Genomic DNA, 24,918 nt, shown 5'->3' with positions numbered 1-24,918 from the left:
GGTCATGAATGACATCTGAGCTCAACAGTGCTAGGATGTACAATCCTACTGTGGGGAGAGAGGACAGAAGTTTTGGCAGAGACATCCACTCCGTCAGGGACGCTCAGCTAGCTACTGCTGGTGTGTCGGGACAGAAAGGTAGGTTCAAATGTGCAAGGACACACATGTTCTAAAAACAAAAAAATTCAAAGAAATGCTCCAACAAATTTGAAGCAAATCAAAATAAAGAACTCAGGAATAAGTATATAAGAAACAGGCAAACAATGAAGCTGGTAAAAAGGGAATTGAACCAAAATATTTTTGATAACATAATTGAAGTTTAATGTCACCATTAAAAGGTCCTTGAGATAGAGGCATATGTGAAAAGTTTGTAATTCTGAACTGTATTCTAGATGTTTCAGCAAAACCCAGGAGACAGGTGATGTGCGCATGTGCACACGCTTGTAGGAAAAAGGGCAGAAATCTGACATTCTGCTGAGTTTCTTATTCAGGGAGAAAGGAGGCCTTAAACAAGCACTATTGAGAGAAATATTTTTAAAAAATTGTCAGTGGATAACTGATATCCACCAATATCAGCAATACTGATAACATAGAAACAAGAGGTTGAATGCTAAATTTACTACAGGGGAAAATTTTAATCAAGCAATTAAGGAGGAAAAAAAATTAGAGACTAGGAAAATGAACTAAACGGCAAATAATATTGGAACAGTGATCACAATTAACAAGTTAAATTCACCTATTGACTTTCCAGATTGCACTAAAAAAAAAAAAATTCTAGCCATGTGTTTACAAGCCACCCACCTAAACTTAAGTGACAGAGAAAAAGGATTTAACATTCAAAACAAAAAGCACCAAATAGGATACCAAAGCTAATTTATGTTGATGAGGAAATAACTTTCATGAGCTTTTTCAAACTAAGCAACATAACTGAAACTTATAAAAGCTGTTATGAAAAACTAGAAAACATGACAATACCAGAATCATTTAATGTGCTTTTTTTAAAACGGACAGACAGTACAGGCAAAAAAAAAAAAAAAAGGTAGAGGGATGGGGCAAAAAAAGAAAAACATTAGATATGAATAATTTATAAACCCAATTTAATAGATTACATAAAGCTTTGTACCAAACCAACAAATACGCATTCTTTTCAAACGTCGGTAGAACATTGACTATGATCCCTTCCCACCAAAAATCATTGTGAAATTCATCTGGAAAATTTGCAAAAAACTCTAGAACGTTTTGAATAAGAGAAGGAAGAACACATATAAGCCTGTTAGTATTTGTGCGATGGTGATCGAAGTAGCCTCGTCCTGTGCTGTCCAGTTTGGTTGTCCCAGATCATCTGTGAGCTGTGGTTAGGTACTCTGAAAAGTGAAAGGCTGAAGTGTAAACTATACACAGCGGATTTCAAAGACTTACTATTGTAAAATAGCATATATATATATGTATATGTATATATATATATATACATATACATATATATATATATACACACACACACATTTAGTTGAGCCATCCTGCCACCTGTTGGCAGCTCAGCAGCAGCTCAGCTCGGGCCGGGACTTGAACCGCTGTTACTCAGAGCTTGCACTCTTGAGAGAGCTCTTAATCAACTGAGCCACTTGGCCAGCCTCTCATTAATATTTTTAACATCCATTATATGTTGAAATGAGATATTGGGTTACATAAACTATTATTAAATTAATTTCTCCTTTTTCCTAGAAAATTTTAAATCACACATGTGGCCCATGGCTTTCTATCGAACAGCACTGGTCTAGAAACAGACCCAGGGTCTCTGTTTTCTCCCCATACCCTTTATGACATTTTCCAGTGGAGACTTGTTTTCCTTTTAGATCATTATAGGTTAAAAATGTTCACCCTTTTGGCCTAGATGCTGTAAATTTCTCCTGGCTTTGTTTAATTACTTAAATTTTAACTTTTTTTATAAAAGCAACATGGTTGATCTCTCCTGTCCTAGAGTTTTTCTCATTCTAAGTTTCAAAACTTTCCTAGGGGCACACTTAACCACAGTGGCATTTATCTGGGGAGATGGCACAGGGCACAGGCATCCCCTCGTTGGTTCAGAGGAGCCATGGTTAAGAGGATGTGGCATGGGCAAAACCTGGCTGAGTCTCAGATCCACGCCTTCCCAAAGCCGCTCAAGTCACCACCTCCTATCTCCAGGGTCCGACTCACTGGTTGTCTTGAGGACAAGTATTACCTATAAAACAGCAGCAATGGACACGGTAAGCACTCCCTAACTCTGGCTACTGATCTTGTTTTATCTGAATTCTGTGATGGTTAGTGATACCTGTAAGTGGCATAACTGAGTCTGTGTGAGGTGTGGCCAGAACCCAGCCTCCATGCTGACACCCTACTAAGACCAGCCACCCCTCCCGTACCTGGCAGGGCCCCAAGGACCAGAGGGGAAGTTGTGCACACACACACCTGAAGTGAGAACAGGCTGGAAGCTTGAGCCTCCTGTGTCCAGCATCCCACCTGTCTCCCCCACACCCCAGGCAGATTGCCCAATCTCGCTCCAGAGCCAGCTTTTCTCGTGAGTTTCCAAACTCACACTGGATGGCCCACAGATAATTCAAAGAACAAGTCTACAATGTACTTGCCTGGAATGGGGGAACTAGACCTCTGTAAATCTGCTCCTCCATAAAAGCAACATGATTCCTGGCAAAACGGTCCAAATCAACTTTTCAGAACTCTAGAAATTAGTCAAGGGCCTACAACTATCTGAGAACTGTATGCAAAGAGTACATGCCCTTCACCAACCTCCAACTGGCTTCTTCCCATGAACCAAACCTTGTTTAATGGACCATCCCAGAAGGCTCAGAGACCTCAGAGACACCAGGGCAGCCCACCCCCTCATTCCCACTGCTCCCTCCATTTTAAGCTTTATCCAAGGATCCTGACTGCATCACTTGTCACCCAGGAGCCATCCCAGAGGAAGCCGCTGTCTATCGGGACCATCCTCTGGCTTTGGTCTCTCTGCTCATCCACCTCCCTCATCCTCCGCCCGGCACCAGAATTGTGTGGTTCCCCCTTCATTAAAACCCTTCGATGACTCCCAAAGATAAAAGCCAAGTCTGTACACCACTAGGCTTTGCGAGCTCTCTCCAAACTAGCTTGAAGGCTCCCATACGCCTTTTCCCGCTCCAGCGATGCAAGCTACTCTAAAAACGCTGAGAGTGGGTGTAACATGACTTGGCTGAAGTCACACCCAATTACGACAGGGACTTGGGCTGCCGGCAGCTAAGACTGCCTGTTAGCTCGCTGCAGGCCAGCTCTGCACAAGCAGGGAAGGTTTCCATGATTTCGCTTCGTTGCCTTATGAGGTTGGTATCATTCATTATCTGATCCTACAGATGAGGGACACGAGGCTTTCAACTACTTGTTACCCACAGCTCTGTGGAAGGACTACTTCAGTGTGAAGAACCTTCGGACCATCTCAGCTCTCTAGGGACCCCTGGAGAGTTGGGCAGGTTTGGAGGTTGAGAGGCCTAGGCTACCGGGCCTGAGCCTGCCTTTAACAGAAAGGGCTAAGTCAGTATTTAGTATCTGCTCTCACCATGTAAACGTATGTATGTTTTATATCACTCTTACCACTGTGGCAAATTAAATAACTTCATAGCTCTATTAAAGAATGTACAACCAAAGAGTTTTGGAACCAGTGCTTTAAACTCAAGCCTGGCGATTAGAGATATTCACTGGGGGAAGCCAGAGGAAGCTCCGCTGCCACCTTGTGGGGCAAGGAGGGAGAAAGGCCAGATGGAAATTTCTGGCAAACTATTTTCAAAGAGCCATGGGTCTCCTTTAGAAGGACTGTCCAGCCCACCACACTCACCACAGGCCTCTTCACTTCCCAAACTTTTCCACCATGGAAAAATGAACTCCAAGCTTTATCTATAGTGTATACAACTCAAGATTTATATAAGCTTAAGTTACTTATTTTATTATTTTTTTTAAAGATTTTATTGGGGAATTGGGGGGAGGGGAACAGAGTTGGGGAATCTGGGAAGGGGAACAGACAAGTTGCTGTCCTTTTTTTGTTCTTCAGTCTAGTTGTGGAGGACGTCATTTCACTGGCCCATGTTTATATTATCATTGCACTCTTCCCGGGTGAGGCAGTCGTTTGCTGGCCATTGGACAGCTACTCATGGTAGCTCACACCAGCTGCCGGCTGCTCACACTGGCTACCAGCCACTCACAGTAGCTCATGGAAGCCCACTGCAGCAGGGGCTGCAGCCTACACCGTTGCCAGTGACTCACAGGAGCCCAGCTACAGGCTGAGCTGTTGTTTACCATCTTAGCTGTAGGGCGCAGGTCACCGGCCCTCATGTGGGATCCGAACTGGGGCCCTGATGCTCAGAGCTGGCATCCCAAGCCAACTCTTAACCAACGCACCACTCGGCTGGCCCTTAAGTTACTTATTTTAAGTTGTACAATGCTGGAACCAGTCTAAAAAAAGAATCAACACACCACTGCAAGGTAATTCAATGAGTTGCTTTTTTTTTTTTTTAAACAAATTTGTACAGAAAAAAAAAAAATTCCCGGATCGCAATCTATACCATACAGTCACCCTGCTCAGTATGCAGGATGCCTCAGGACCCGCCGCAGGAGCTGGGATGGGCAGCTGGACTCTGCGGAGGTAACTTCTGCTCACAGATGACGGGGTGTGGAAAAAATCTTGAGTTCCCTTTGTTCTCCAGTGTGTCTTGTACAAAATATTACATTTTTTTAAACATATATTTACAGTTTGCACAAATAGAAAAGGGTTACAAATTACAACCAGGCTTGGCAAGATAACAGTTCCCTCCCCCCACTGACCAAAGCCAGAGGTTTGATTGCTTTGTATTTACATATGCATTAAAAAGTTTGCCTTCTTAAGAGACCTAGGTGAAGTTTATAAAAACTGGCTAAAGAGCATAAATTCATTTATGTAAGCTGTACAAGTAATCGATACCAATTAGTCAGTTCATGTTTGCTCCCTGAAGGAAGACTTGGAAGCAAAAGAAACCCTCTCAAGCAAGCAACACATCCCTTGGCATGTTGGCTACAGTTGGTTTGGTTTGGTTTGGGGTGGGGGAGGAAGTGGGAAGTGGAAAGGAGGGGGACTAGGAAAGCCTGGTGCGGATAGTTTATCTTCCACTTTTCTTTTTTTTTTTTAACAGCTTAGAACCAGGTTTAAGCCAACAGGCTTGTTAAAACACCATCTATGGCTTTGAAAAGAACCCACAGCTCCTTGTCTCCGAGACGAAACATCTTCTCAACACGACCACAACATGGAAAAAAAACAACTTTCTGAGGAAGACGTTTGTTATTCTGATGTAAAGTCTTTGCCTTGAGTGCCAAGCCCAATTTCAACAGTGCAAAAAAAGATTCAAGTGGCTGTGGGGGCCGGGGGTCAGAGGCTCGTGTAGTAGCTGTCTACCCACTGAGCAAGTCCTCGCTCCACCAGTGACCGGTTTATCAACACCACCTAGAAAAGAAAGTGTCCTTGAGAGCTTTGCCCGCGGCACCCAGGGGCTATTTCTCAAGCCAGCCTGGGTTCTCCCTCCTACAGTCCCAGTCCACCACTGCAGCCAACAGGTACAGGGTAATGGAGGTAGGGGGCACGACTCATGTCCTGGGCCAACGGGAGCGTTTACTTATATGTTCTACTGGCATGAGGACAAGCTTTTCACTATGCCAAAGAAATCGAAGCTTTGATACCATGAGATGGAAGAGAGCAAAACTCAATGGACAGAAGGTTCAGGAAGGTCTGGACAAAGTCCAGGGAGGCCCATTGACATTTTGGGCCATGTAATTCTTTGTGGGGACTGTCTTGCGCATTGTAGGATGTTTAGCAGCATCCCTGGTCTCTACCCACTCGATGACACTAGCATCACCACTCCCAATTATGTCAACCACAAAGGTCTCCAGGCATCGCTAAGCGTCCCCTGGGGGTGAGTGGTCTATAGTCACATCCTCTGATTAGCTCAAGAGGAAACAATCAATGCCGGCACCAGCTCCAAATCGACCAAGACTGCTGGCCAGTCACTTACAAGGAAAAGAAGGACACAACTTACTTCATCTCCAACCACACTCCATAGCTGAATCAGAGGGAGGCCAGCCGGACTATAATTTGTCACCTGAAAACAACACAAAACAAAAAGCATGTTTAAAAGTTATCCCATTCAAAAAAAAAAAAATTTACTCCAGGCACCTCTCCTTAGAGACTGCTGGCCAACCCACGCCAGGAGCGCGACAGGAATGCAGGCATTTAAAGGTCAGTTCCCAGGAAGCCCAGATGAGGCCGGAAGGTGCTACACAAGCCGGAAAGGAGGCTCCTCAGACAGACCTGGATAGACAGGCCTGCCCCGCCGCCCACCCACCAGCCACACACCTGAGCCAGCAGTGCTGTATTTCCTGTCATCTCGCTCATAGCTGCATCTGCTTCAGGGGAGAAGTGGTCATCATCTTTAGAAGGAGAAAGAAAAGCAGCCTTTAGACTCTCACTGAAGCAAGGTACTCTTGCCATTTACACCACTTCCAGGTGTTTTCCAAGTAAAAGGCCTAAGATGCTGCCACGGGACTTGAGAACCTCATTTGGGAGAGCCACCTCCATCAGGAACAGAGCCCAGGCCTCTACATACACTCAGGATCCCTGTTATGTACTACCCACAGGGAAACAGAGGACCAAAATGACAGAAACTCTGCCTTCACTGGGCACATCACCACCACCACCTATTTGGGGCTGACTGGGCTGAGCACGTTCTTCCACTGAATCAGTAACACCCTACAAGATGGCAGGTAAGAATGCAGGAGACAAAAGTGGATGGCCAAAGCTCAACCAGTTCCCAGAGTGGTACAGGTGGAATTCAAACCCAGGCAGTTGGCCACACAGCCCGATACGGGCAGTCACTCCATAGCGGGCAGGGCACTGAGGCAGCATTCTTCATCAGATTATAAAAGTTACGTACAAGAACACACCCAAGGCAAAAGATGGTAAGGATGGGAGAGGCAGGTTTACGAAGGTCTGGGAACATCTTATGGAAGAGGGAGCGTTTCAGCTGGGCCTGGACAGACTGTTGAGATGGACAGAAATGGAGGAAGGTTGGGCAAGAGCAATAAGGGAAAACAAAATGAAGCCCCTGCCCAGCATTTGACCGCAGCTAGACCAGCGGTTCTCAACCTGTGGGTCGCGACCCCTTTGGGGGTCAAATGACCCTTTCACAGGGGTCGCCTAAGACCATCGGAAAACAAACAGATATTGACATTACGATTCATAACGTAGCAAAATTACAGTTATAGAGTAGCAACGAAAATAATTTGATGGTTGGGGGTCACCACAACATGAGGAACTGTATTAAGGGGTCGCGGCATTAGGAAGGTTGAGAACCGCTGAGCTAGACTACAGTACTTCTAAAGCATTGCACTGCTTTAGACAAGAACGAGATTAGAAAGGGAAAACCTGAGGAGGAAGGAGATGGAATCAATGAACTAGTACCCACAAAGATAAAACTCCTGGTCCTAAGTAGCTGCAACTTGACCGATGTCCCCATCTCAGTGCCTGGGTTTATGTAATTCCCTTGGCCACCCTGAAGACAGGTACTACCCCATTTTCAAGAGGGGGGAAATCAAGGTTAAGTGCCAGTCTCCTTCCCTCTGGCGACGTGATCACAGTCAGGGACACCACTCAGGTGAGTGTTAGTGTGGTCCCCACAGCACCCCCAGGAGCTGAGGCCCCGCTGAGCACTGCCGGGGGCCTCAATGCCTGCCCTCCACCAGGGTGCTAGGACTGTGGGTCTCCACTATGTATTGGAAGGCACCTGTGTTGGAAGCCTCTCTAAGTTGGTGGTCTGGATAAAGTCTACAGCAGTGGTCCTAAAAGGTGATCCATGGACCAGCAGTATTAGCATCACCTGAGAACTGAGAAATATAAGTTCTCAGGCCTCAGCCCAAACCTATCCATCAGTCAGAAACGGACAGTGATAACAATCCACGTTAACACAAGCCCTCCTCCAGGCGAGAATGAGGCTGTCAAAGAGAAAGACCTACTCTCAACAACTGCCCCCCCACCCCACCTTCTAGCCAGAGACCCCCAGCTGTTACCTGACAAAGGCATCACACTGTCCAGAAGGACTTCCGCTCCCTGGAATGGCAGGGTCACAAAGTCAGACCTACAAAAACAAGAAAGGAACATGTTGAACATGAACTTGAAGGCTGACTCCACTCCTGCTTAGTGCCATGACGCCTGCAACCCAGGAGGAAACAAAGCAGAGATGGGCAGCAGGCCTCAGCTCCCCTCAGCTCCCCTCACACCTGCATGCAGGCCACCTACCCTGCTGCAAGCCTGACCTCAAAGGGACTTCTTGCATCAAACTCCAAAAAAGAGGCCTGCTTCACTTCTGTCATATGACACATGGGGGAACTCTTCCCTAAGACAAGGCCTCTCTAGCTCCGTTTGGCTGAGGGCAAGCAACAGAATTTGTTTATATCAGACTCTGCTAAAGCAGAGCAGGCAGCAGAAGGAAGAATTCAGCCATGTCCCAGGCTTGGTAGAACTGTGCCAGCTATGCAGAAATCACAGTCCCCTCACAAGCAAGGGGTGCGCTTGTCGGAGGAGCCTCGACTCACCGGATTTGCCGGAGCACGTCTACTTTCACTCTCTTATATCCACCGTAGTCCACGTAGCGAATCTCCACTTCGTTGGTCTCCTCATAGGAGGCCACCACTTGGGCTCGCCACCAGGCACCATCCACGCCGGGGGCAGCGCAGATGACCGTTACTGCAGGGCAGGAAGAGAGCGTGTGGACAAGCCTGGCCCATGGCTGGGCACCAACAGCTACGCAATTAACGATACCCACCTCCCTACATTCCTTCTCAGAGGCCTGTACCTCCACACCACAGGGGATGGGAACAGCAAGGAATCCCCAAAGTCTCCCCAGAGCCTAAGACTGGCCAACAGAGGGACCAAAGCTGGGAAATTCAGCCCAGCACGTGTGCCACCCACAAAACTATCCAGACCGAAGGGCATTCATTTAGATCTGTTTACTCTGGAACTTACTGAAGCCTGAGATGAACACGGATTAACTGAAACAAAAAATAAAATACAAAATTCAGGGAATGGGGACTTATACTCTTAAGGGAAAGTCCTAGAAGGACTCAAGGACCTCCAAGTGCAGCAGATCTCAGTGGCTTGGTATCTGGAGTCTGCTTTAGCCCATGACAACTCAGATCTGGGGCTGATCAGAAGGGGGCTCCCAGGTCTAAACCCCACTGCTTCTCCCTTTTGCTGAGGCACAGATGCCCTGAGCAGCCAATAAGGCCAGAGAGCAAGTGCCCCAATAGTCCCCAACCCCACTCTGGAGAGGCAGGGGTGGGACAGATTGAATCATGGGGAGGTCACCCAGAAGAACCCATGGCAGCTACCCCAGGCCGGCTGGGATGAGGGCCTATGACACAGCCAGCCACACTGTGTCTTGACCCTTAAAAGCAGCCCCTGGTGCAGTGACCTCTTGGCCTCCAGTTTGGTCTTTCCTGCTGGGTTGAGGGAACATTAGAGAATCTGACAAAAACTAAAAGCCTTATTCCTCCAAAAGAAAAACCATACAAAATGCTGCAGCTAATTTCAAAGGTTTTCCTAATGCTTGGAAGCCCATTGGAGGACTGTAGGTTTGGAGTCCTTGACGGGGGTGGGTGGAGAGATGTTCTGACATTCGATTCCAGCTAACAGGGCAACACAGATAATAGTGATGAAGAACCGGCTCAAGGTTCCAGCTGAGTTCAGATCCCACCTCCTGCTCAGGCATCACGTGGGCAAGTCACATGACTTCAGAGGCTCAGTTTTCTCTTCCATCAAATGGAGATGACCCAACCCACTGCAGGGGTTTGATGCACCCGGGGAGCTTCTATAGGACCCTGATCTACATCAGGAACCTTACATATAACACATATAGTATCCAATCCCGATTCCTGGAACAAGTGGGCATCAGCTCCATTCAACAGGTAAGGGGCAGAGCTGGGCTGTGCATCCATATGCCAAAACTCTACTCCAACCCCATGGCTCCACCAGCCACAGGAAACAGCAGCTTGAGCTGGCCAGGCAACTCAGCCCAGAGGAACTCTATGCCAACAGCAAGAACTCCAGGTCCCATGAAGGATCCTACAACAGCCTCTTCCTGGTCAAGACTGAGGACAGAACAAGCCACCCCCAGGACTTCTCCCACTGGCCTGGCCAGAGCCCCCAGCACAAGCACTTACTTTCCACTGGGGTGGGCAGGGTGGGGATTCCGGGCTGAGAGTAGCAGAGGTACATCTGCTGGTCCAGGCTGCGCAGGGCATGGAAGGTAGGGTGTGTGTGCTGCTGCACAAACAGGTGCCCGGCATTGACCTGGTTGACCACAATCACCTCCACGGTGATGCCATCCGGGAGCATGAGCTGTAGAGGAGGGGAGGGGCAGCGAGCACTGCAGCAATCCTTCTCATGTTTACGTTAAGCCCCCAGGCCCCAGGGCAAGTCTCTGAACTGGCACAGCTTTGGAAAGAACATGGCATCCAGATGGCAGGGGTTCAAGGAAAACTGACTTTAGTATGGGAAGTGTTTTTCCGTACCACTGTGGGCCTTCCTGCCATGCCGTGAGAACCACTAGAGGTGGCCTCACTCAGGGCTGGACAGGACTCCTGGCTCCCAGGAGCTAGCTGTCGAGGTAGTGCTGGGCCTCAGTGACCTGGACAGCATCCATCCGCCAGAGCTTCCCCTCCCCAAGCCTCTCCTGACTCTGTAAGACCCAGGGACGGCAACCGGAAATGAAGTGGCCACTAAGAACAAGGTGTACAGGCCCTCAGCCAGCTCCTTGGGCCTGCAACTGATGCCAGGGGTTTAAGGTTTGACAGCATCTCTCTCCTCTGCCTTCCTACCAGGAAGGGTCCACAGTTAAGGTCTGCAACAGTCTCACGCTGTCATATTTGCTATTTTTACGCTCTACCGACATCCTCCCAACTCATTCCCACTCTGGGATTTGGAATACAGGTGTGCTCAGTGGCCAGGCACCACATTACAGGCCCTAGAAAGGCCAAGACTGGTCTTTAAGGAGCTGTCCTTAGACACCTGATGCTAAGCTACAGGAAGCATGTTAAGTGCTCTGGACACAGCAAAGCATCTAGTCCACCTTCCAGCCAGACAGGCCCAAGAAGAGTCCTGGCCTCCATCCCTCCCTCAGAGCCGTGAGGTGAGAGGCCTCTGGGGTCTCCTCTCCAGTCCCACCGAGCCGCGCAGAGAACAAGGGAAGGAAGCCATACCAACCACTCAATTATTTAAAAATAAAGAGTGGGCCTGGGGCTACACTTCCTGTGGAAAACTCTGGTTCAGAAGTGAAACATGGAGTAGGCTTCAGCTTCTGTGGGAAAGGGAAAGGGCAAATGCCTTTTACATAAAGGGTGCCCAGGAGGCAGAACCAAGGGAGAGTGTGGTCCTTCCAACAGGGACTGAGAGGCCTCTGGCTCCCTACCAGCACTCCAGCTCTAGCCTGACCTTTCCCCAGAGGACCCAGGCTGGAAGCAGAACTGACCAGTGGACGCCAGCAGTGAGAGGGCCAGGCATCAATGAGCCCTCGGCCTTCGAGAAGCCATGGTCTTGGGAGTTTCTTTGGGGCAGGTTGAGGGCAAAGGGGCACAAAAAGTCCTGATCCCCCAGGAGCATGCTCACCCAGGAAGTCATTGGAAGAGAAGGCAGGGCCAGTGACGGCAGTGGGGGTGCGTAGATATTGGTGAGGTTCAGTTCCTTGAACTTCTTCCCAATCAAGTTCAGGGCCTTGTCTACATGATGCTGAGAGCCTACAGGAAGGTTAAAGCAGGACCCAGTCACAGTGAGTAAGACAAGCACAGCAAAACCAGACTCACACACACGCTCATCCCCAAAGGACTCTTTCTAGAGTTCAAGTGTATCTTTAAGGTGCCAAAATGATAAGTTTTGCCTTAGGAAGAAAGGCATCTAAAGCGACTTGAAACCCACTGACCTTTCAAATAACACCTGTGCTTTGAATACAGTAAGAGGCTAGCAGATGGGAAAGGCCTGGCCCTCAACACCCACACCAGAGGGGTAGCTCACTCCTGCGCTGTGAGGGAGCCGGTGGGTTGGCGGGCACTACAAACCCAGGACCCCGGCCCAGCCAGCTGAGCGCCCATGCCTCTCCTGGATCTGGGGAGAAACCCACTTCTCCTTCAAGCACCTGAACTGGAGATGAGGGGTGAAGGGAAGATACCCAAAGCTCCCTTCGCCTGAGGTGAGCAGGGTTTTCTCCTCAGGGATTTGGATTCCGAAAGAGGAGCAACTGGGACTCAGATACGTCAATGTCTTACATTTCAGGTAAGAAAACAAGACCCAGGGCAGCAGCGGCCACTGACCTTCTATGTGGCAGACCTGAACATTCTGGGTGTAAGGCAGGGTTGAGATGTAGATCTTGGCACCAGATGTTTGCTTCAGAAAACTCACATACCGCCCCTGCTTGCCAATTAGCCGACCAACTAAGTGCTGAGAGAGAGAAAGAGAGAGATATGGTCAATGGGAAATCAATACCCTACTCTCCCCAAAACCTACCTGTATTACACAAGATCAAACTCAAACATATTAACTGTTAACACATCAGAACTCATTTGCCAGGCACTATTCTAAGCGCCTGAATTTATTCATAGTGCTTTTGAAATGGATATCTTTATCACCATTTTATAGATGAGGAAAACAAGCCCAGAGAGGCTAAGTAACTCACCCAACATCACACAGCTAAGTAATTGAGCTACACAGTCTAGCTTCAGGACTCAGTGGTTCCCATGGCATCCCTGACAATGTGACCCACATCCAGAAAGCTGCAAAGGCAGCATTTTCTCCTCCCAAATCCACACTATGAGATATTTTACTAGCACAAGGGTCAATCCACTTCTTCAAGTCTACTCAGGATTGAAGATAAAAGGGGCTCGATTTGAAAATACAGGTCTAAGAAAGAACCCTTGGGCTCCTACTGCCAACTGGCAGCAGGCTGGAGCCTTCAGAATTCGAGGCTCGCAGAAGCGCCCAGCATGCCATAGTTCAAGGCAGACAGAAGCAGCCAAACTTAGCCATGATGTAAGACAAGCTCTGAATCAATCCCAAAGGACCCCACCCCCATGGAGCTACTAAAGACATGGTCCCCTCCGCACCCAGAGCTGCCTGGGTATGCCCTTTGCATCCGCTGAAGGAGAAGAGGGCAGGATGGCTTTCGGGGTCACTGGGGGAAGAAGCAACCGAGGGAGCCAGCACCCCAGGTCAGGCAGCCGGCTTGACCCAGAGTTCAAACCAAGCCAAGTCTCCATACGGCACGAAGCTAAGTGCCCTGGGAGAATGCAGTCAGCCAATTATTTCTGAGCCCCAGAGATAAATATCAGGACCCAGCTAATAAGTTGTAAGTTAGAACAGCAAGAAGCTAGAAACCACTTAAGCACCCTGGAATTGGGGACTGGTGAAGCAAATTGACATTCACACAATGAATAATGCAGTTAAAATTACATTTTCAAAGAATAGCACAGGAAAATTAAATTGTTAAAATATTTAAAAGCATTAATTAAAGCAACATAATCTCAGTTTTGTTTAAAAACCACAGGGTGCGAGACAAGAAGGAAATAAAAGTCTTCGCAGTCACTCTCGGGGGTAGGATTAAAGCTGATTTTTATTTTCTTCATGTATTTCTATACCTCTTGAGTTCTCTAAAATATGGATTTATGCTGTGCTCAACTATAAAATACTTCGCATTGGCGAGCCTGAGCAGAGCTCAGCAAAGGGACCTCCGGCTGTCCCATGTCCTCAGTCTGATTTCGCGAGCATCTCCAAACAGATCTGAGCTCTGGGACACACAAGAAAAGCCCAGGGGAGGTGAGCAGGCCTGGGAGCTTGAAGAGGACGAGAAGAGGATGCTCCCGGAGGCAGCTGCAGGAATTCCATTTTGCGGGAACCTCTGGGAACCTTGGCAAAGTGAGGCGTTTCCTTTCCCTCCAGCCTCTGGCTCACTGAGGGGTTTCTCCTGGTTGACCGTGCCGCCCCGGGAGCCCTCCCCCTAAGCCCGATGACCCTGGGCCAGGGAGCACTTTGAGTTTGCAGCCCTTACCTTTGGCACCTCAATCTCCCAGATGATGAGGTCAACCTTCTTAGGGTTGGAGCCTGCCTGGGCATTCTGGAAGCCATCAGTCTTCCTGAGGCCACAGCAGCCATCCACAGAATCCATGCTGTTCCCGTCTGAACCTGCAGGGGAGGAAGCAGCACGCATGGAGACACCCAGACACTGGCTCAGAGCAGTTAATAACCTACGACTCCCAAACTCACATATCTGGGAGGCCCTCTGCCCCCACCCCTCCTCAAGCCTGGCAGGTGACTGTCAATTAGCAGTTTAGAAGGGCTCAGAACAACCCCAATGAAAGGAGGGCTGGGGGTGTAGATACACCTAATTTTAGCCTGTCACTTACCGTCCCACTTGCTTACTTGGCAGCTGCACCCAGCCACAGCTGCTGGAGCAGATAAGTGGTGAACTGGGAAGAAACAGACGCTGGCCCATGGGGCAGGGGAGGGGTCCGGGCCAACAGGTTCACATGGTCCCAGGAGAGTGCAGGCCTCCACGGAGACAGAGACCGACCGGTCACAACCAGTCCACATCCTTCCAGGTATGCCAGCCCCTCAGACCACGGGTCCCTAGACCCCAAAGCCCCAGGCCTGGGCTCACAGGAGATGGCCTTTGGCCAAGCAGAGCTAGAAAGAGTCTTCTCTCACTGGTTTGTCCTAGGGCCCCATTCTTATTCCCAATCAATCAGGGTCCTGCCAGAAGTGGACGAAGGAAGGGGACCATCCTTTCCCTCTGCTTAGGCCGGACTTATCCAACTCTGAAAGCTCTTCTGGGCTCGTGGCGGGTCTTTAAGCCCCTGGCTGAAGCTCACTCCCAAGAGGACAGTAAGCAGCAGGGCTTTGGCACCAACGCTGCTCCACTCTCGATCAAGAGTGTGCCAAGGGGGCCACTGCAGAAAAACGGGGGTCGAGACCAGCTTAAGAGAAGTGGCTCTGGCTTAAATATGGACAACTCAATTGCCAGAAATAGACCACTCCTGAGATTCTACTAATTAGGTTATCTGGCACATGTTTTCTGCAAACCGTGGGCATAATCATTTACCAAGCAACCCATGATGTAGAAGAGTAACGCTTACGAGAGTCCCTCCCAGCTGAGGAAGAGTCACCTTCAAAGTGACCTCCCTCAACATGGGGGCCCTCAGCCTCTGCCCAATGGAGCAGGATTGGATGGTACCTGCCACCCCAATGACACCCATAGGTGGCTCAGACCACACCAGGACCCTAGCAGGCTACACTCAAAGGTCAGCTTCCAGCTTCCTCAGCGGGGCCCTCACTGGCCTTCTCTAAGCTTCAACTCCCTCTGCACAAGGCAGGGCTACCGTTGAGAATGCATGGAAGGCACAAGCCTGGGGCTTGGCACAGCCAAGTGCTTGGTGAGTGGTACTACCAGGCCTCCATCTGCCGTTCCCATGCCTCCCCCCCCAACCACCACAGCTCCGTCACCACCTCCTCTTCGGCGAGGCCTCAACTCAGAAGCCTTCAACACATCTGAGTGCTGCTACTGTCAATCCAGAGTTGGCTTGACAAGGTCGAGGGCTTGTTAATTAACCTAAAAGGCAACAAGCAAAGGGAAACCCCTTTATTCTTAAAAGATATTCACCCATTTTAAGATGCCTTTAGGAAAACAAACAAAAAACATTTTAACATCTCTGAAGTTGGGGTGTACCTTATAGTCTCTGGCCTTCTGCACTCATGACTGGCAGCATTTTTTTTTCTTTTAGAGGTACATAAAAAACAGTAGTGTCTGAATTGATAGCCTTTTAGAGGTGACAAAACATTGTGTGTGGTACCCACCAGGTGCTGCTCCAAGTAGCAGAATTCCCACAAAAGATTCCTAACCATCCTGGGACTGAAACGGTAGGGAATGGCTCCAGGACAAGCAAGTCAGAGACCAAAGCAGGGACTTTATGGTCTCTTTGCATGAAATAAATGAAAAGATCCTGGGGTAGCTGCAAAAGCAGGGTCAGGAGCTGCTGACTTGAAGTTAGTGACCTGAACTGTCTATGCTGGGGTCAGCGCTCGAAAAACCCAGGGGACACTTCGTTACCAAAGTGTCCCTATTTCCTGGTAGAACTGCAGCTGCACAGACAGAAAATGGCTGAGGCGCTCTGCAAAGGAGTGTAGGTGACAGCCACCATGCAGGAGAAAGCGAGCGCCTCCCCCAAGGATGCAAAGCTGAGGCCATTCTCTGGACACTTACCAGGAGAAAGCTTCTGCAGAAGGAAAGCAGGTGAACTCATGGGAACAAGTACATGATTAAAAGAAAATAAACCATTAAAAAAAGCTTACACCCATTCTTGGTACTCAAGGGAATTAAAGCTAAGGAGGCCTCTCTCCATTAAAATAAATAAATAAATAAAAGGTTAGTGTTTAAAAGAGGCACACTTAGGTTAATCAGTGAACCCAACTTGGATGGGCTGGGGAGGGTCACTAGCTGCCAAACCAAGTTTCAGCTCCCATGGCTTTGGGGTTCTGGGCAGCCTAACTTTTCAGGAACCTGCCAGCTCTAGGCTGTGCCCCGACTCTCTGCAGGCCGGCTGGAACACAGAGTTCAAGAGTACCATTAACGCAGAGGTGGCAGAGGGAGAGGCAGTCAAGAGCCTTTCCTACTGAAAAAAGGAAGACCCCCCTGGTCTTCTATGTGAGGAACGCCCAAGACCCTCCTACCTCCCGAATGATCTGCTTCCGCATCCATGGTCCATCCATCCTCAGTCCCCAAGTCTGACAATTCCCCCTTCAGCACCCCATTGCTAAACGGCACAGTACTTTCTGGCAGCGGCAAGGTGGTAGCTTTGTCCCTGGGGCTTGAGTTGGTCTCTGTACAAGAGTCTTCAAGCCCTGAAGTACTGACGGAATCAGAGCACTGCCCGGAAGAGGCCACTGAAGGGACACCCTGGCTGTTGTCAGACACGCAGGCATCTTCCATCAGGACCCTTGCGTTATCCAGTGACTCTCCAAGGGGGGCAGCCGGTGGTGGGCAGGGGGCCAGGGAGATATGGTGCACGGAGTTCTTTGGTTTCCTCTCCTTGGTGGGGCTGGACAGAGGGCTGGTCAGGCAGCTCACGTAGGTCTTTGGTGGCGGCAGGTCCTCGGCTGGCAGGCCTGGCGAGGTGGGGGCAGCGTGTGACGGACCCACGGCTGCCTCCGCTGTGGCCAGAGTGGGCTCTGCAGCATCTTGCGCTAGGGCCACTTTCTGGTTGACCAGGGCACAGCTCTCCTCTTGCTGCCCGAGGAGCTGACTGGCTGAGGCCTGATGCACGCGATCTGCCATCTTCCCCATGGTGGTGGCCAGCACTTCTTCGGTCGCCTCCATGATCACTTTGGAGATGATCTGGAAGGCAGCCTGCTCGATCTCCTCATTTTTATCCAAGGTCTCCTCTTTGCCCAGCTCTCCTAAGACGTCGCCGTCCCAGGCTCTGTCTTGGGGTGCCGGCGCCTCGTCGTCCTTGGCCAGCTCCGTGTGAGCCGATTCCAGGAAGCTGCTCAGCACCTTCCCTGCCGCTTTCCCTTCCTCTCCCCCTCCTCCCAAGGGAGCCAGGCTGGGTGCCTTGCTGCTCTTCAACTCGGAGCCATCTTCCTGGGACAGCACACCCTCTTCCAACACACTGTCTCCCAACACTGCGTCGCCAGTGCCTGCGGCCCCGCCTCTCTCTCTGGCCTTCTCCCCAGAGCTGTGCTTCTCCGTGGGGGCTGCAGACTGACCCTGTCGGTCCCGCCCTGCCTCGCGCTTGCACACCTCAGCTGCTTCGTGGGGGAACGGAATAGCCTTTCGGGATGGAAGAGAACACTCCAGCGGAACAGACTTGGCTTCGTCACCCGCCAGGGCCAGTTCCACCCTTGTGCTGTCGTCTTTGTGTGTTTCTGGTCGAAGTCTCGTGTCCATGGTGTTAGGGAGGCTGCCTGAGGACTCTGATCCACGACAGGCTGGATGTGCCCGCAGCAAGGCTGGGGGCTCGGTGGGAGGCTTGCTCCCAGTGGCCATCTTCTTTTCTGGTGGGTGGGTGACCGTGGTGGGCGTGGCTAAGACTCCGGGACAGGCATCTGCCACAGGAACCAGTTCCTCGACGGCAGGGTCGGCCCTCAGCTCCACGGTGCTGGGCTCCACCGGTTGGTCGTGGCTGCGGACGTGCTCTTTTTTACGAGAGAAAAACCACCACCAGCCAAGAAGCGCCAGCATTCCAGGCAACGCCAACGGGAAAAGCGAACGGAATTGGATGGCCATCCTGGAGGCTTGAAGTAACTGTACCTGGAACCAGAAGAAGACGGGTGCTATGAGAGCCTGGTAAGAGGATCCTGATACGGCTGCACAGGAAAGACAATCAACAGGTGACAGCACAGCTGCTTGCTCGCCCTTTCCCGCCCCCTTGAAGGAGCACCCCACACATACTCATCCCCACAACTCTGGGCGAGCCAGGGGAGGACGGTGGGCAGGAAGAGACACCGCCTTCTGCTCCCTCACCCACACACATGCCCTTGAAACAAGCTGAGCCTTCTCTTGAACAAGTCCCTTCCTCCATCACTTCTCGACGCCACATTCTCCCTGTTCCCCAAGGAGCTAGTTACGTGTAGTGTTTTAGTTCTCTAAATTCCCAGAACACTTATCCACATCCAGGTGGCTTTGGAGCCTTTTTTTTTTTTTTTTTTTTTTGGGGGGGAATTGGGGAAGGGGAACAGCCAAGTTGTTGTCCTTCAATCTTAGTTGTGGAGGGCGCAGCTAGCTCAGCTCCAAGTCCAGTCGCCATCCGTCCGCCGGTCGGCAGCTCGTGGCCGCTCAGCTCAAGGTGCTGAGTTCAGTCTTAGTTGCGGGTGGGCATAGCCCACCACCCCATGCTGGAGTCAAACCGGCAACCTTGTTGTGAGGAGCACACGCTCTCATCAGCTGAGCCATCCTGCCACCTGTTGGCAGCTCAGCTCAGGCACAGCTCACTGGCCCATGTGGGAATCGAAACTGGCGACCCTGTTGCTCAGAGCTCGCGCTCTTAACCAACTGAGCCGCTCGGCCGGCCTTATTGGAGCACTTTTAGTCACCCATGGAATCCACAGGTATATATGTCCCTCACATGTACCCACAAAACCATGCGTCAATGAAATATTAATTACACAGCAATAGAGAGCCAGAACAAAAAATGAATAAGAGTTCAAAAAGGACAGGGCATGCTCTAGGGTGAGGGACCAGCAAAACACACCTAGTGGCATGGAGATACAGGGCATGCTTGGAGAATCAAGTCACTTAACGAGCTCGATGAGGGTCCTGGGACCTCCCTGCAGAGTGTAGACTTATCCTGTAGGCAACAGAGAACCAGCATAGGTCTGCAAGGCATACACACCAAACTATTTTCAGGTGATTCTGGGAGCAGGAGAAACATTATATCGAGTGAAAGGAATCTGGGAACGTCAGTCAAATCCAGGCAAGAAATGAAAAGGGCCTGGGAGAAGAAGGCAGCAGACATGGAAAGGAGACAGGAAACTCAATTTTCTTCATCTGTTAAGATGAAGAACACAAGGAAGACTGGCAGAGGGATTCGTTGAGATATGTAGTAAGTGCTTTGCAGAGCAGGGTCCGCTCTCATTAGAATTATGTGACGGACTTATTCTAGAATGGTTGTATTTGGTGCGGCCATGCCACATTTTATTTTGTATGCAAACATTTAAAACCCCAAATCCTCCACTGACATGGTGAATAAATTACACCTCCGTTTGGGTTTGTGTTTAGTTGCAGAGGTGAATGTAAATGCCTTAACAACGCTTACTGGATTTATTCACATAAATGTTCTCTGGCAAAACCAGAGCCTGCAGCAACCCAAGTGGTCCTGACATTCAGCCAAGGCTGGGAACCACTGCCCTAGGACACTGCTTCTCAAGGCGCCATCCATGGACCAGAGCTCTGAGCATCACCTGGGAAGCTGCCAGAGACAGAGTATCTCAGACCCACTCCAGACCTACTGAATCATAAGCCGCGTTTTAACAAGACCCCCAGAGGATTCACAAGCACATTATGCTTGTGAAGGTGCCAGAAAAAGTGTTCTGCCCCCAAAGTGGGGGGCTGGGGGAATTGGTGGGGAGGAGGTCATGTTCAGAAAAAACTTCCACCTTTAAAGATAAACCTTCCTGGGCCGGCCGAGTGGCGCGATGGTTAAGAACTGGCTTGAGACACCAGAGGGCCCCGGTTCGGATCCCACATATGAGGGCCAGTGACACTGCCCTCTACAGCTAAGATGCTGAACAACAGCTCAACCTGGAGCTGGGCTGCCATGAGTCGCCGGCGACAGCATAGGCTGCAGCCCCTGCTGCAGTGGCTACAGTGGGTTGCCATGGGCTACCGTGTGTAGCCAGCAGCCAGCGTGAGTGGCCAGCAGCCGCTGTGAGCGGCCGTCCAGAGGCCGGCGACTGATCTGCCTCACCTGGGAAGAGCGCAATGATGGTGCCAACTTGGGCCAGTGAAGCAACGTCCTCCACAACTAGACTGAAGAACAAAACGACAGCAACTTGTCTGTTCCCCTTCCCCCAATTCCCCAGCACTGTTCCCATCCCCCCAATTCCCCAATAAAAATCTTTAAAAAAAAAAAAAAAAGATAAACCTTCCTGCTAATATTTGAAGAGGAAGCGATGGGACTGGAAAATACGAAGCAGAACTGAGCAGTGGCCAGGGCCAGGGAGGTTAGTCTTAATCAAAGCTTCGACGCTGCTGCCTTATAACTCCAGATTCAAACATGGAACCTCAGCTAGATACTTTCTCTTACATCATCTAATCCTCGAACACCTGGTTTGAAATGTACTACCATCTCAAGGTTAGAATAACTGAAGGTCATATAGTCAAGGGATTGGACCTCACATTAAATCCGGAATCCACTGATTAATGTGCCCGTGGGGATCTGGCATTGTATGGGGCAAGGAAAGAAGTTTGCACTGCACCTAAAACTTCATAATTAAACACTAAAAAAAACCTATACAGTCAGAGATCTATATAAGAATGCTCACTGGGGTATCATTTGAAACAAAAGTCAGAGGAATCTCTGCTAAATATATCGTAGAATCCATGACACCAGTGTTAGAGAAGTAAGCTGATCTCATGTACTGACATGGAAAAACCGTCATGATACGGACAATAAAAGCTGTAGACCTTCATGTATGTGATGTCTGTGTCCACATAATCCCACAAAAAAACCCTGGGATCTTACCTGCAAAGAGTCTTCCTTCTTCCTTTTGGGAAGAGAGACTTTTTATAGCTTCTCTCTCAGTGCTTCTCCAACTTGGCTGAACATTAGCGCCACTTGGGAAGATTTTAAAAATCCCAGGACAGCACCCAAATCAATTAAATCAGAATCTCTGAGGGTAAGACCCAGGCACCAAGGTTTTAAATCCAGGCGGCTCCCACGTGCAGTCGAGCTGGAAAGGTGCTGTGGGTAACAACTTGCACCCACCCCAAAAGTGGTAGGTTCCGGGCTATTTGCTTTGTGTTCAATGCCTTTCACATACAAATACATAAAATTGTGTGACGGGAAAGAGGCTGGGGGAAGGATGCGGTCAGGATAAGGCAGGATGCCGGAGATCTGTTGCCAGATCTTTTCTTGTCGTAAATTTAGATTCTGATTCCTTATCAACCAGACAATCCCATTTCAGCAGGGTTTATAGCTGTGATTCCCATACTATTTAGCAATTCTCCATCTCAGGTAAAAGATGAAACGGAACAGAACGGGGTAAGGAAGAAAAAGACTCCTATGCCTTAACAATCCAGAGGGGGCAGCCTCCTCATTTTACACACCAAGCGCCCCAGGCCACAAACTCAAATGGGGGTGTCAGTGTGCGTAACTGGAAAGTTGCTTTCCGAGACACATGCTGCCTCTCCAAACAGCTGGGGAAATCCTCTACCCCCACGCCCTTGGAACTAAAAGTTGATCCAAGGGGTCCAGCACTTGACCCCACCCCACTGCTGGAGAGCCCAGAAATGGGCTATGAGGCAGCGGGTCTGGCACTGATCTTTCACCCCAGGAGATCCACACCGCAACCCTGGCCCGCCATGCCACTGGGCTCCCACCACTGCATCTGCTCTGTTCTCAGTCCTAGTTCACGCTGAACAGAACCAGCCAGCCTCCTGGGGCCACGACACGTGCTCCCTGCCTGCTGCTCTGTAGCTCACAGGGACACCACTGCCACTCACCCGCCTCAGCCTCCCAGCCCAGCTGGTTCCCAGAGGCTGAGGCTCTAAGCCCTCACACCCACCATCCACGGCCCCCTCTGGACAGGCAGCTGTAGCTACTCCGCTCGTGACAGCTTAGAAAACTTTCCGCACCATGTCCAAGTCAGATGCCCCTGCTGTTGCGCCTGGAGGGCCTCCCAGAAGGCATTTCATTACTGCTACCCCGAAGCCCTGTCACCCAACCCACAGAATCCTGAGTATGTCCCACCTGGATCCCCAGCCACTGGACTAGAGCTGAGGAACCAGAAGCCAGGTGCCACTGTTCCTCCAGGCAAAGTCTTCCTCTCCACAACTACCTCCAGGGACAGAAACTGCCCTGGGCAGGAAGTGAAGTGCTCCAGGCACTTGAAATAAGAGCTATGAGATGCCCAGATAGGAGGGGATGAAATGGCTTATTTATTGTTTTCCTTGTTACCAGGGGATTGTGATTAGAGATATGAGCCATCTCCCTCAAAAACAGAGCCAGAGGTGGTTGTTCACAGTCTAGCTGGGTTTCACTGGAGGCAGCTCACAGGGAGGTCCGGTGACTGAAGCCACAACTTCCCACCAGTCAAGAAAAGCCCCCCACGTCCTTAGCTCTTCACTTCCAGGAGTCCTCCCACAGCCAATCTCACCTCAAACAGACCTCCTTGGGACCGGGTAAAGTGCCATTTTTCCCTGCTTCCCGTGGTCAAAGAGGCCTGGACAGGTGGTGTAGGATGCAACAGCCTTTCCTGAATTCTCAGCCAGGGCCACCTTCACGTGCACACACACAACTACAGCCTTCCAAGGCTCTCTGCTATCTTCCTTCTCTGAGCAGAGGCTCTTGAGTTGTTCCCTTTGCATTCTTTTTTTTTTTTTTTTAAACGTGACCCTCTCAAAATAGAAGAGGCATTTAACAGTGTGGGTCTAAAAGCCTTCACACTCACAAGCTACTTGAAGGTGTGTCCCCATTCCCTCTCCCTCCTGAGGCCCAGGCCACTCAGGCAGACCTGCCTCCAGTCAGGGAAAAGGAAGCAGAGCCCTGGCCAAGGGTTGGTGGGCAGGAGATTCAGCTATTTTGAATCTGTTGGAATGAAATAGCTGCCTGCTTATTTTTAGCAGGTCCATTTACCCGCAAATAGATGCAGGCTGGCTGGCTGCCCAGTGGTCACACAGAGCTGAAGGCAGGCACGTGTCACAGCCCACACGGCCTCAGAGCCCACCTGCTCAGTCCAGGTTCTAAACGGGTGCCTTCTTGCTCCCAGAGGAACCTGCAGCTTCTCAGCACAGCTTACCTCTGGAGAAGTAATGACCTCACTCCCAACCCCAAAGGCCAGCCCAGTCACTGCAATTGAGAGCCTTCTGCTAAACAAGAAAAGAAATCTCCGGGAATGTACAGAGTGTTGGTCCCAGTGACTCAGCCCATTTGGCTGCAGTTATTGTGGAAAAAGAGCTGCATGTAATCAACTGATGGGAAAGTCCATCATAAAAACAAGAGCTTAGGTGCCAAGAGCCTAAAAGTCCAGTCTAGGCTTGGGCCTGGTCAGTGAAGTCACATCCACTCCGTGTTCTGAATGGACTCTGACATACCCTCTAAGTTGAAATTTGAACTTTCTTTCATTATTCCAGGGTTACATGTTCCCACTGCCAAAGACTTTCCCTGGTGTTCACCCCCTGGAGGAGGCTCATGACACTCCATCCCTATAGTGACCTGCACAGCAAGTTCTTGCTGAGGGGGTGCTTTTCCCGTGAAGGGGGGGTCTCCGAAGGACACGGAATAATCCAGAACCTAAAGCCCAGCACTTGCTGCCACTGCGTTCAGAGAATCACAGCAGGTTGTGGGCAGGCCAAGGCTCCCTTCCTCCCACCCGCAACCCCAATCCCAATCCCAAGATGGGGGGAAGACCACAGGAGTGTCTCTTTGTTTGTACACGATGCATTTACCTAATTCCTCATCTGGGTGAGGTTATGCACCTACATTCAAATGTGTGTAAGTTTCTGCAAGACAAAGCTATGTCCACCAGAAGCTCACAACCCAGATGGAAGAGTCAGTCTCTCTCCCTCTCTCTCAGGCACACCAGCGTCACCCTCAGCCTGATTTCAGGCCTAGGCAAGGAGAACCCAAGGAAGGCTGTCTCAAAGTCGGCCAGGATTTCCGTAGGTTGCCATGGTGGGTTAATGACATAACTTAAGGTTTTAAACCTGAGGTGTCTTTGGGGATGAGACGGGGCAGCCAGTCCCAGAGGAGAATGAAACAAGTCCTGGGAGCAGAGACTAAAGAGCTGGCAGGGGGCCAGACAAAAGGAATCTGACCTTTACTGTCAAGGCCATGAGCAGCTGAGACATGGCCAAAGCAGAGGGGGTCACAAGAGGCAAAGGCCTGGGTGATCCCCAAGTGGCGACTGCAGCCCAATCTTGGCAGCCATTTAGTCACAGGGAGCTACCGAGCACCTGAAATGTGACCAGTGCGACCGAGGAAATGAATTTTAAATTGTATTTAATGTTAATTTAATTTAAATAGCCACGTACAGCTGGTGGACAGCACAGTTCTAGAGGGCATCCAGGAGATCAGAAGGCAACACAAGAAAGAGCTGGATACTTACACCATATACAAGAACAAATT

The 24,918-nt window shown here is 50.1% G+C and overlaps 1 protein-coding gene across 5 annotated transcripts in view; it reads right to left on the bottom strand.

Annotated features, from left to right (window-relative positions):
- Positions 1-4,500: 4,500 nt before the first annotated feature.
- The window catches only part of AKAP1 (A-kinase anchoring protein 1), a 51,140-nt gene continuing 30,722 nt past the window's right edge, over positions 4,501-24,918 (bottom strand). For 4 of the 5 annotated variants that reach the window (XM_019636720.1, XM_019636718.1, XM_019636719.1 and 1 more), the window contains 10 exons: positions 16,805-18,383; positions 14,130-14,263; positions 12,400-12,526; positions 11,702-11,829; positions 10,258-10,435; positions 8,632-8,782; positions 8,107-8,174; positions 6,398-6,471; positions 6,081-6,143; positions 4,501-5,491 (listed from right to left, as the gene is read on the bottom strand). In XM_019636720.1, the coding sequence (XP_019492265.1) occupies positions 5,417-5,491; positions 6,081-6,143; positions 6,398-6,471; positions 8,107-8,174; positions 8,632-8,782; positions 10,258-10,435; positions 11,702-11,829; positions 12,400-12,526; positions 14,130-14,263; positions 16,805-18,359 (2,553 nt within the window). In that variant the 5' untranslated portion in view covers positions 18,360-18,383 and the 3' untranslated portion in view covers positions 4,501-5,416. Of the gene's footprint in view, positions 5,492-6,080; positions 6,144-6,397; positions 6,472-8,106; positions 8,175-8,631; positions 8,783-10,257; positions 10,436-11,701; positions 11,830-12,399; positions 12,527-14,129; positions 14,264-16,804; positions 18,384-21,315; positions 21,667-24,918 lie in introns of those variants that run through there. The other variant, XM_019636722.1, reaches the window with a different exon arrangement.

Source organism: Hipposideros armiger, unplaced genomic scaffold (assembly GCF_001890085.2).
Source record: "Hipposideros armiger isolate ML-2016 unplaced genomic scaffold, ASM189008v1 scaffold_29, whole genome shotgun sequence".
NCBI classification, from domain to species: Eukaryota; Metazoa; Chordata; class Mammalia; order Chiroptera; family Hipposideridae; genus Hipposideros; species Hipposideros armiger.
This window is presented reverse-complemented; position numbering and strand designations above follow the sequence as displayed.